General features: G+C 42.5%; 1 protein-coding gene across 1 annotated transcript in view; it reads right to left on the reverse strand.

The window, feature by feature from the left end:
* Nucleotides 1–13208, reverse strand: part of LOC116825768 (pre-B-cell leukemia transcription factor 1) — a 39729-nt gene that overhangs the window by 10231 nt on the left and 16290 nt on the right. Inside the window, exons 3-7 of the mRNA XM_032782024.2 lie at nt 8904–9145; nt 8345–8535; nt 7877–8012; nt 7418–7574; nt 3543–3649 (exon numbers count right to left, since the gene is read on the reverse strand). Coding sequence (XP_032637915.2) covers nt 3543–3649; nt 7418–7574; nt 7877–8012; nt 8345–8535; nt 8904–9145 — 833 coding nt within the window. The remainder of the gene's footprint in view (nt 1–3542; nt 3650–7417; nt 7575–7876; nt 8013–8344; nt 8536–8903; nt 9146–13208) is intronic.

Below are 13208 nucleotides of genomic sequence, written 5' to 3' on the forward strand. Positions count from 1 at the left end.
TTTTAACTTGCACCTCTCAAGTGGTTTTCTTGTATGAAGGGAATTGCCTTCATGGTTCTCTTCCCTCTACAAAGGTGGTGATAACAGGTTTTTGTGTTTTTTTGTTTTTTTTTAAAGGCAAAAATATTTCTTAACAAAATTAAATGAAAAGTCTAAACCTATGGGGGTTTAAGGTAGACTTCCTGACTCCTGCTCATATTATCAGTTGGATTATCTGAGTAGCTCATTTAAATTAAAAATTAAACTTAAATTTTAAAATATTGTTAACAGGTCAAACTTTCCTTAAAAGTATGAAGCAAGACTCACTTTAAAATGAGAAAATGTTGATGTTTACAATGTAAATTAAGATGCAAAGCTTTTGATAGGATCCCCCACAGTACTGCTGCCAGCAAGTTAAAGTATGGATTGGATGAATGGACTACAAGGTGGATAGAAAGCTGGCTAGATTGTCGTGCTCAACAAGCAGTGATCAACAGCTCAATATCTAGTTGGCAGCCGGTATCAAGTGGAGTGCCCCAACGGTCGGTACGGGAGTCAGTTTAGTTCAACATCTTCACTAATGATCTGGATGATGGGATGGATTGCTCCCTCAGCAAGTTTGCAGATGACACTAAGATGGGGGGAGATGTAGATATGCTGGAGGGTAGGGATAAGGTCTAGAGTGACCTAGACAAATTGGAGGGGTGGGCCAAAAGAAATCTGATGAGGTTCAACAAGGACAAGTGCAGAGTCCTGCACTTAGGATGGAAGAATACCATGCACCGCTACAGGCTGGGGACCGACTGGCTAAGCAGCAGTTCTGCAGCAAAGGACTTTGGGATTACAGTAGAGGAGAAGCTGGATATGAATCAACAGTGTGCCCTTGTTGTCAAGAAGGCTAATGGAATATTGGGCTGCATTAGTAGGAGCATTGCCAGCAGATCGAGGGAACTGATTATTCCCCTCTATTCAGCACTGGTGAGCCCATGCCTAGAATACTTGTATCAGTTTTGGGCCCCGCCACTACAGAAAGGATGTGGACACATCAGAGAGAGTCCAGCAGAGGGCAACAAAAATTATTAGGGGTCTGGGGCAGATGACTTCAGAGGAGAGGCTGAGGGAACTGGACTTATTTTAGTCTGCAGAAAAGTGAGGGGGGGATTTGATAGCAGCCTTCAACTACCTGAAGGGAGGGTTCCAAAGAAGATAGAGCTAGGCTGTTCTCAGGTGGTGGCAGTATGGACAGAACAAAGAGCATGTCCAAATTGGCTGCTACGTATATTACGCAGGTGTGGGAGATCAGGTTGGAAATTAGGAAAAACTTTTCACATAGAGAGTGATGAGGCACTGAGAATGGGTTGCCTAGGAGGTGGTGGAATCTCCATCCTCGTTTTTTTGTATCTAGAGTTGTCGGCTTGGGATGCTTTAAGACTAGACTCTAGCCGGACTGGAAGAGGACCTTGAAGTCATCATAGTCCATTCCCTTGCCCTCAGCAGTGGGCAGACCAATACTGTTGAGCCATCCTGTATAGCATTATCTAAACCTTACTCTTAAATATCTCGGGATAGCAGATTTCCACACCTCCCTAAGGCGAATTTAATTCCATGATTAAACTACCTATGACAGTTGGAACTTTTTCCTAATGTCGCAAGCCTAAACCTCCCTTGGGCCTTGATGATTAAAGCCCCATTGCTTTCCTCTCTTCTATCCTTATGAGCTAAGGTGAACAAGTTTTCTCCCCTTCAGCCTTCTGTGACCCCTTTATATATCCTGAAACTCTTACATGTCCCCTCTCTGTCTTCTCTCTTCCAAACATAAAAACAAAGCCCAGTTCTTTCGCCTCCTTCATAGGTCCATGTTCTCAAGACCTTTAATCATTCTTCTTGCTCTTTCTCTGGACCATCTCCAATTTCTCACATCTTTCTGAAATGTGGTGCGCAGAACTGGACACACATACTCCAGTTGAGCTAACCAGCGCAGTGAGTAGAGTGGAGAATGAATTCTTGTGTCTTGTGTTACAACACACCTGTTAATGCATCCCAGATCATGTTGCTTTTTTTGCAACAGTCATCACACTGTTGACTCAGTATTTGCTTGGGTCCACTATGACCCCTAGATCTCTTTCTGCCATACTCCCTTCCTAGCAGTCACCTTCCCATCTGTATGTGTGAAATGATTGTTCCTTCCTAAGTGGAACACTTTGCATTTGTCTTTATTGAACTTCTCCGCGGTTTCCCTCCAGACCTTCTTCAATTCTGTGCCAGATCATTTGAATTTTGACCCTGTCCTCCAAAGCAGTTGCAATCCCCCCAGTTTGGTATCGTCCGCAAACTTAATAAGCATCACTTTCTATGCCAACATCTAAGTCATTGATGAAGATATTGAAACAGAGCCGGTCCTAAACAGACCCCTGCGGAACCCTTGTTATACCCTTCCAGCAGGATTGGGAGCCATTAATAGCCACTCTCTGAGTACGGTTATCCAGCCAGTTATAGCACCCACCTTATAGAGCCCTCGTATCTATATATGTTATTTGCCTGTTATCGATAAGATATCATGCGAGACTGTATCCAAGATGCCTTACTAAAGCCTAGCGTATACCACATTCTACCACTTCTTCCCTATCCACAAGGCTCGTTATCCTATCAAAGAAAGCTATCAGATTGGTTTGACACGATTTGTTCTTTACAATCCATGTGGCTATTCCCTAATCACCTTAACACCTTCAAGTGTTTGCAGAGATGATTTCTTTAATACTTGCTCCACTTATCTTCCCTGGCACAGAAAGTTAAAACTAACTGGTCTGTAGTTCCTGGGTTGTTTTATTTCCTTGTTATAGATGGGACTATATTCCCCTTTTCCAGTCTTGTGGAATCCTCTCCCGTCTCCCATGACTTTCCAAAGATAATAGCTAGAGGCTCAGATACCTCCTCTATTAACTCCTTGAGTATTCTAGGATGCATTTCATCAGGCCCTGGTGACTTGCAGGTGTCTAACTTTTCTAAGTTATTTTTAACTTGTTCTTTTTTTATTTTATCTTCTAAACCTACCCCCTTCCCATAAGCATTCCCTATCTTAGACGTTCCTTCAGACTTCTCAGTGAAGTTGGTATTGGTCCTGCTTTGAGCAGGGGGTTGGACCAGATGACTTCCTGAGGTCTCTTCCAACTCTAATATGTGATTCTATGATATATGGGATCACTGTTAAAACAATTTAGGCCCCAAGTTTAGAGTTTATAAAGCCAAAGTTCAAGGACCTATTTTTCTTGAAGGGTTCCCCACAACCTCCAAATTCCACATTAAAAAACCCAACTTTGTTCAGCTTTAATCATTCCTTGAAATCTAACCAATAGAGCACTGTTCTAATACAGGAGAGCTAGGAAGTGGGGGGTGGGAATCACTACTCTATCCTCATTAAAGTATGAATACTGAATGTGCAAAACCAGTTATTTAATTTTACAAATTTGAATCTATTTGCATCCATTGGGTCCAGGAAAGAACAGTACCAAATGAGACATTTGCCTTGTTGACGAAGCTATGTGCCAGTTCTCCCACACGCCTACCTGTGACTGCACATTGGCTCCCACTGGGGAGCTCTGATAAGAAGTCAGTGACTGCAAGTTTATAAATGAATCTCCAGAATTTGTCATCTTAAAAGAGCCAGAGGAACCTGAAAAAAGCAAGAATAAAATTTAGCCAAATGCAGAGAACTGTTTGGCTCTTTCTTCAAAAACAGAAATATTATGTTATCTCAAGTTTGAAGAAAACTACAAAAAAATAAGATACATACAAAAAAGGCAACTTTCAAACACTGCCAAAAGATACTCAGGGCAAGTATACGCCTTCAGAAAGTGACTAAAAGGTTAAATAAGAAAAACAAACTGATATAAGTACTTTCTTTACTGGCAAAAGACAAGCTATCTGGGTCCATGATACACACTCCTGTTTGGTAAGTATTAAGATACAACATTATAAAGAAGGAATGATGCAGCGATTACTAAAACATGGGCTTCACTTGAGATTTTCAGAGGTATTTAGGCAACTAAAGATGTAGACAGGTGCCTGGTAGGATTTTCAGACGCATCCGGGTACCAAACTTGCCACTGAAATCAATGGGAGTTCAGCATCAGGATGCTTGTGAAAATCCCAATAGGCCACTTATCTGCATCTTTAGTTACCTAAATACCTTTCACAATCTGGCCCCTAGTCCATAACCTAGAACTCAAATTAAGTAATTAAGTTAATAGGTGTTCAAAACAAAACTCCAATTAACATGAACAGAGATTAAAAGGCCAATCCTTGGGTCTGGCTAAGCAGCGTGCAAGACCCAAGCATGGAGGTAAGAGGTAGAAAGATGGTTTTATGCATGTTTGAGACTGAGCCTCAAATGCTTTCTGCACTCATCCCCAGTGCAGAGCACCCATGCCAACAGCAGCATTCCCCTAAGAATCATTCTGCTAGCTAGGGATTGCTGGCATGCAAGCTACCATGTCCCCTCCCCCATGGCTTCATGCCCCCTGGGAATTCCCTACGGGCAGCTTCCAATAGGAGGAGGAAAAAAAAAAAAAAAAAAAAAGAGCCCGCCAAGGATCTGGTCCCAAAGGCATTACACATTGATGGGAAGAATGATACACACACCTGGGTCTATGAGATATAATCAGTGTTTAATTTGTGCCAGGGCTGAGCCCTGGCATCTGGCAGTTCATAGCTCTAGCACTTATAGCCTTGCCGCATCAGTTATAGATGTAAAAAACAACAACTATTTTTACTTGAGTCCTGGCACCTCTTTCATTACAAATTAGGCTCTGGATATAACCCTCCATAAAACAAACCTCTCAAGTCACATGACAGTGTGACAGCCCTACAAAGGGCATATTTCCATGTAAAAATGAAAGCAGTAATGTCTTTTTATTTTTAAGCCACCAAATTAAACCTGTAACATTACAAAATGGATCTAGTTTTTCCACTCCTCTAGTCACTGTCTAAAAGGTGGTGGTAACTCCCTGATGTAAAACACTTTTTCAGGTTTTTCCTTTGACAATCTTCAGTAAAGCCAAACTAATGTGCACTGCTGATGGGAAGTCTCACTGGTTTACCGAAATTACCCAAGTAAGCAAACAGAATATCCAAGGATAACGGATCGCCATCTCACACATTTAACTTAGATTTGATTTATGAAATATTTTGTACTGTAATATCTTAGTAAGCCTTCTGAAGTATAACTTTTAAAGTAATAAATACTTAGTTCTTGGTTAATATCTGTTGGTAATATTACTCCTGGAGGATTCTGCACCACTGCACATGCGCAGAATTCATGTCCCCTGCAGAAAAATGCTTTCTGATGGGGAAGCAAAGGGAAGCCACAAGAGCAGTCATGTGACCCTTCCCAGCAGTATGTTTCAGGTCCCCAGGGCAGCCGGCAGAAAGGTAATTCACTGTTGGACAAGGGGCGGGAATGGGAAAGACTCAGCTGGTGGCTCCTACTCTGTGCTGGGCTCAGCTCCTAGTCCTAGCTGGGCTGGGAAGAAGTAGTCCTCCCCCTGCATGGCATTCAGGGCCACATCAGACCCACCCCTAGATTTCTCCCCCAGCTGTAGGAAGCTCTGCAAACTCTCCCCCACCACCACGCCTCCTGCACCCATCGCTCCTCAGCTGCAGGGGGAGGGTGTGATGAAGTGGGACTATTCTTAATGTTTCCTCTAAATATTGTAGGGATGCCTCAGTTTCCCCTATGCATTTCTTAAGTCTCTAGGTGGTGGGATAAAGGCCAGTGTGCATAGATGGCTGACACTCTGTCTCCTGGCAACTAATGGCCATGGGCCTTCCCCCCTGCAAGGTGATAGCTAAAGGTGTTGGAGAACAAAGGAATCAGGTGACTTCCTGGCCCGGAAAAGGACAAAGCCCAGAGGAGATGGGGCTGGAGGGGAAGTCAGTTTGGATCTAACTGGGGATGAATAGTGAAGTGCAGACATGGTGTCTGGCTCACTGCCTCCCAGAATGGACCCAGCTGAAGCGTCCTGTTCTCTGTACCTACAAGCTCCGTTTTAGAGCGTGTTCCTGTCATCTAATAAACCTCTGTTTTACTGGCTGGCTAAGAGTCATGTCTGACTGCGAAGTGGGGGTGCAGGACCCTCTGGCTTCTCCAGGACCCCGCAAGGGCGGACTCGCTATGGGAAGTGCATGAAGGGCCAGAGGATGCTGAATGCTCCAAGGTCAGACCCAGGAAGGTGAATCCGTGTAAGCTTCTTGCCCTGGAGACAGTCTGCTCACAGAGAGGAGACTTCACCAGAGTCCTGACTGGCTTTGTAGGGAGCAGTTCCAGAGCATCACCCAGGGACTCCGTGACAGAGGGATTACTGTACAGGGAGCTACTCCCACATCCGCCCAACCCCTGTGCATCCAGAGCCCCTCATATCCAGACCCTCCCGCCGAGCCCCACTCCCCCTGCCTGTGAACCACCCCAAATGAGCCACCTGCACCCAGATCCCCACCCTACCAAGCCCCAACCAGCTGCAGTTGGATCCCCCACCCCACCGAGCCCCACTCCCCCAGCATCTGGACCCCCCACTAAGCTCTCCACACTCAGACCCCCCCTGCTGAGCTCTGTCCCCCCCACACACGCACTCAGATCCCCCCCACTTAGCCCCATCCACCTTCACCTGAACCCCCCTGCAAAGTCCCATCATTTCACCCAGAACTCCCCCACAACAAGCTCCTGTGCATCCAGACCCGCCCCCCCAATACCCAGATCAAACATTGAGCTGCTCGCACCCAGTGTCCCACACAGAACCCTCTCAACCCACACCTGGATCCTGCCTTCCCACACCTGGTGCACCTGGCACGGAGGGGCAGGGCCCTGGGGTGTTTCTGGGGCAGGCCCAGTCCTTGCTCTGTGTCAGGGTTGGGTGCAACCTCACTGCTGAGTCTGTGTCCCTGGGGTAGGGTGTGGTGCACAATGCTCTCCCACCTCTGTGCAGCCAGTGGCCTGTGCTACCCAATGCCATGCTATAGCTTCCACATTTATTTAACAAATAAAATTTGCAGAATTTTAAAATATTGTGTGCAGAATTTAATTTTTTGGTGCATAATGCCCTCAGGAGTATAATAGGAGGCTTCCCTATAGAACTCGCTACTAATTTTTTCTGAAACACATAGATGTGGTCAGGGATGCACAAATTATGTGGGACAGATTAGGAAGGTGAGAATTAACAAGTTTCAATTGTATCTTTTAACATGTCCATATGATTAGTCAGAAGTATCAGTACATACACGTACAGTCTCATCTGTGGTGCTCTAACACTGTGCTAGTGAGACTAGGAGGGCCATTTGCAACAAGAATGAGAAGCCTCTGGCTCTGGACTAGAGAGGCTTCTCAAAGCAGGAACACAAGAAATACCCTTTTTAGAGGCAGCTTTTCCCTACTGGGGTTCTTACTTACCAGAATTTGGTGTTGATGGAGAGTTTGCCTGGTTACCCTGGGCCACCACATTTGTTGCATCCACTGCTGTTTTTGCTGCATAAATGTTAGCCTCTTCCTGGAACTTCCCCATATTTTTTTTGTACCGGATTCTCTTGTTACCAAACCAGTTGGAGACCTAGAAAAATATCCTTGTCAGTACTTGACCAAACTATCATTATCTCCTAGCAGATACCGATTCTGCCACCAAAGGAAACTTTAAACTAAGGTTAGATGGAGAAATTTGCTATACAGCTTCTAAAAAAATCTAGGATGCATAAAAGCATCTTTCACCATAATAGATGGTAACAATGAGCCATGAGAGTTTAACTGCAAGTCTCCTAGTGACAGACGTGTATTGATATTTTACAAAAAACACAAATTATTAAAATAAAAAAGCATACATACAATGAGAGCAATTTCAAATAAAGCACTGTTTACCTGCGAGACTGTGATGCCACCCTTCTTCGCTAGCTCTTCTTTGGCTTCTTCACTGGGGTAAGGATTACTCAGGTGGGAATAAAAATATTCATTCAGTACTTCTGTTGCCTGTTTGCTGAAGTTACGCCGTTTACGCCTAAAAATACATAATAGTTATTCTTGCTTTAAAAAAAAGAGTTGAGACAAATCTCTGTGATATGTTCTTTAACTCCTCTGAAATCTACTCTATATTGTTTCAGCAAATATGCAAGAAAGACTTAATAGCTATTAAAGATTGTAATATTAATGATAACTAAGCATACTTCGTAACCCACGACATGTGGTGTGTATTTAAAAAGACATTTATACTAGTTCTAGGTTGTAAATGCAGGCATTGTAACTCTTATAATTACTGGCATCAAGCAACAAACATCAGAAAATGTGGTCAGAGCCAATAGCTGTTGCCATTGGGCTGTGCTTGTTTATTACCTTGCATCAAGAAATCGTGAGCGCAAGATCATCACTGCCTCACATGTGCTCTGTTTCAGCTGCATCTGGATAGTGCTGAATTTGCCATGGATTATGTTCACCATGCGCTCAATTTCTTTTGGCGAAATTGGCCTTGTTCTACTCTGTTCTCTGAGAAGATTCATAACATGGGTGGTGAACTCACTGCACGCCTGAAAATAAATTAAACAAAAACACAATAAAGTACCCCTAAAGTTCAGTTTAATTTCCCCAATAAGTGAATAAATAAAGAATATTTTAATTCGTGTTTAGCTTTACTCCTCCATTTGCTCTTAAAAGTATTGCAACAAGTATAATCTTTCAGTTAGCTTAGACATCAGACTAGGTAAATTCATGAATGTCAAAGTCCTTTCATTTTAGTCTAACATAGTAAGCTGAAAGATTTTTAACTGAATTTGCCATCCTTGCATTCATATGAATAGATTATACTCCCTGTTCTGCACTTACAACCAACAGCAAAGGAAAAATGGTTATTTTGTTTAATTGAGAGGATAAAAACTCTTCCATGCAGAAAGATCACCTGTTCATATTTCTCTAGCTCAGAGTGGTATATCTGTCGGATCTGTGACAGCTTGGCCCTGTAGTCAGAGTGTTCAATGCTATTGTCATTTGGACAGCCACCTGATGTTGCTGCTACAGTCGTAGGTCCTCCTCTTCCTCTTTTCTCGGGCCCGGAGACACCCTCTGCCAGCAACATGTTATCTAGTCTCATTAGTTGAGCATCGGGGGGATCTTCCTCCTGAATACCGCGAATACTTAACACTAGATAAATATAAACAGGGATCAACAGGTTATTTCTGAAGTAGGAAAAAAGTCAGCTTTAACTCTGGTGATTTATATTCTCTTCACAGATTTTAACAGTCATGTCTTCATGTACAAGGAAAAAGGGGACAGTTAATAAAGCTGAAAGATGACAAATTCTAAATTCACAAGATGCTGCTAAGACCAAGAATTTACCAAAATTCAAAGAAAGATTGTACATTTATATGTATAACAAGAATATACCAAGTTATAGTAATTAACATTAAAACAATGTTGGAAGGGACTTAAAACCTCATGCTTCAGGTCTTAGGTTAATCTCTAATCATTAGAGGTTAGGTTGAGAACTTCATGCAACAAATAACACCCCATTTGCCCCTGCAGGGTTTCACCATCCTCAGAAGCATATGGTCCTGGCTACTGTTGGAGACAGCATATTGGATTGGGTCTGATCCACCATGACAATTGCTTTATTCCTAGACATGTAACTGAAAAGAATGACACAAAAGTACAAACTTCTATGAAAGTCAGTACAACAGGGATGAATTTTGCCTAGTCTGTTTTATGTCACCAAGTCTGACACCTCTGAATTTCCATTAGAAATCAGACCTAGAGGTATTACTTTGTGAATAGTCTAAAACCACCAAAACAGTCCTATACTTAAATCTGAATTGTTCATAAGTCTCTACTAACTGCAAGACAGCCAAGTTTTAGAGCTGTTTATGAACTTACATGCTTCTACATATGTAGATTGTTTAAACATGTTTATTTAAAAAAATGCTACTAATGATTTCCTTCTCCCAACTATGTTTTGTCTCAACAGCTGATTGGGGGCAATCTCAATTCTAAATAAGCGCTTGCAGGTCAGCTAATCCAATTGAGCAATATACATATGCAATCACTTTTCAGTTCTTTCTAATTCAAATTCTATTCTTTGCTTGTTAATTACAATTTTTAGTCTCAAGAGAACAGTAGGTGCTAGACAATTTTTGTTAAATGACTGAAGGTTGCACAGATTTGATATCCTATAATACTCACACACCAAGGACACACTTTTTTAATACAAAGATTCAAGATGAAGGAGATGCCATAATTATGAAGCAATTGGGTAAAGGGACCATCTTTCACTGTAGGCAAGGCCAGGATCCAGATTAACAAGTACATGGACACTTAATATGCACAATTTACAAAATACAATATAAATAAAAATCAAGGTTACCTTACAATTAGAAATTCAAAAGCCAACATTCACAATTCTGAAAACACACATACAATAAAAATTAACCTTTAACTTTTGTTGAGTCTCACAATATTTTATACCATATAGAAACTATAAGCCATGCAGACAGTGAAAAGACAGACAATATACAATCTTACTATAAACTGCCAATGTAGTCAAACTTCTCCAGGGTGCACCTCCCTGAACTCATTCTTTCTACCTTTGCCAGCAAAAAAAGTAGATCAAGGGCATGCACACAGGACCAGGGTGTCAACATAAAACCTTAAAACCTTGCTCCATAAGCCTTGCTCCACATAACAGCATTGGCTTTAATCAAAAATAGTTCTCTGATGTCAACTAAACCTCAGCTGCTTAACTTAAAAAAAAAAAAGTTACATAACTCCAGCAAAAGTTGGAAAAAGCTGAAGTACTCAATGCTTTTTTTGCCTTGATCTTCACAGACAAGGTCAGTTCCCAGACTGCTGCACTGGGCAGCACAGTATGTGATGGAGGGGAGCAGCCCTCAGGGGTGAAAGAATAGGTTAAGGACTATTTAGAAAAGCTGAACATGCACAAGACCAAGGGGCCAGATGCAATGCATCTGAGAGTGCTGTGGGAGTTGGCAGATACCATTGCAGAGCCATTGGCGATTAGCTTAGAAAACTCGTGGTGATAGCAGAGGTAGTAGACAATTGGAAAAAGGCAAATATAGTGCCCATCTTTAAAAAAGGGAAGAAGGAGAATTCGGGGAACTACAGACCAGTCAGCCTCACCTCACTCCCTGGAAAAATCATGGACCAGGTCCTTAAGGAATCCATTTTGAAGCACTTGGATTGAGGAAGGTGATCAGGAACAGTCAACATGGATTCACCAAGGGTAAGTCATGCCTAACCACCTGATTGCCTTCTATGATGAGATAACTGGCTCTGTGGATATGGGGAAAGTGGTGGACCTGACATACCTTGACTTTAGTAAAGCTTTTGATACATTCTCCCACAGTATTCTTGCCAGCAAGTTAAAGAAGTATGGATTGGATGAATGGACTATAAAGTGGATAGAAAGCTGGCTAGATTGTTGGCTCAATGGGTAGTGATCAATGGCTCAATATCTAGTTGGCAGCCGGTATCAAGCAGAGTGCCCCAAGGGTCGGTACTGGGGTCAGTTTTGTTCAACATCTTCATTAATGATCTGGATGATGGGATGGATTGCACTCTCAGCAAGTTCGCAGATGACAGTAAGATGGGGGGGAAGAGGTAGATATGCTGGAAGGTAGGGATAGGGTCCCGAGTGACCTAGACAAATTGGAGGATTGGGCCAAAAGAAATCTGATGAGGTTCAACAAGGACAAGTGCAGAGTCCTGGACTTAAGATGGAAGAATACCATGCAGTGCTACAGGCTGGGGAGGGACCGACTGGTTAGGCGGCAGTTATGCAGAAAAGGACTTGGGGATTACAGTGGAGGAGGAGCTGGATATGAATTAACAGTGTGCCCTTGTTGCCAAGAAGGCTAATGGAATATTGGGCTGCATTAGTAGGAGCACTGCCAGCAGATTAAGGGAAGTGATTATTCTCCTCTATTCGGCACTGGTGAGGCCATGTCTGGAGTACTGCATCCTGTTTTGGGCCCCCTACTACAGAAAGGATGTGGACAAATTGGAGAGAGTCCAGCAGAGGGCAACAAGAATTATTATTATTATAACTATTATCATGACTCATGAGAATAGGCTGAGGAAACTGGACCTATTTTAGTCTGCAGAAGAGAAAAGTGAGGGGAGGATTTGATAGCAGGCTTCAACTACCTGAAGCGGGGTTCTAAAGAGGATGGAGCCAGGCTGTTCTCAGTGGTGGCAGAAGACAGAACAAGGAGTAATGGTCTCAAATTGCAGTATGGGAGGTCTGGGTTGGATATTAGGAAAACTATTCCACTAGAAGAGTGGTGAAGCACTGGAATGGTTTACCTAGGGAGGTGATGGAATCTCCATCCTTAGAGGTTTTTAAGGTCTGGCTTGACAAAGCCTTGGCTGGGCTGATTTACTTGGGGTTGGTCCTGCTTTGAGCAGGGGGTTGGACTAGATAACCTCCTGAGGTCTCTTCCAACCCTAATCATCTCTGATTCTATGAAAAGAAAAAGAAAAAAAAAAAAAAAAAAAAAACACACCAACCATCTTCCAACAGCAGGAAGTAGTCCTGAATTCCTTTCAGATCACCTACAGAAAGCAGTTCTTAATTTTTGCATATTCTTTGCAAGAAAGCAAGAGTGTGTGTAACAGACTGATATGGATTACACCATTTCCTCTAGATACAATACTTCCCATACTACATTCAGTCTTAAAACAGTGTACCGTATTTACTGAAGAGTTTCAGACACAAAATCTTGGGCAACACAGACTGCATTGACTCCAGAGAATGGGCAAGGAGTTTTTTCCACTTTTAAATGGGTTTAAAATGCCTATATGCATAGTGAAACACCATTTATGTAGCAAACACTGCCTTGCCACCCATAGCTAGCAGTTCCATGGTCCTCAACTTTGTTTTACCCTCTCACTTTCAACCTAGGAAGTCTGTTCCTCTGACTTCTACAATTCACTGTCCTTGGTGTAAATGGCCTCTGATTCCAAGATTCAGGCACGGAAAATGGAACAAAACCAGGTCCACAGAAAGAAGAAAGTGAAAAGCAAAGTGAAAAGATGCTCTCCATTAAAACATGAGTGGGAAATTCTGCTAAAAGGAGGGTAAAGAAGGGAAACTGTTGCATAGTTTTTAATCAGCAGCCATTCAAATTCTTACCAGAAAGTAAAACAAAGGAAAGCATATTTTTTACTGGAGACTATACACAAAAGTGTTTCT

Source organism: Chelonoidis abingdonii, chromosome 26 (assembly GCF_003597395.2).
Source record: "Chelonoidis abingdonii isolate Lonesome George chromosome 26, CheloAbing_2.0, whole genome shotgun sequence".
Classification (NCBI taxonomy): Eukaryota; Metazoa; Chordata; order Testudines; family Testudinidae; genus Chelonoidis; species Chelonoidis abingdonii.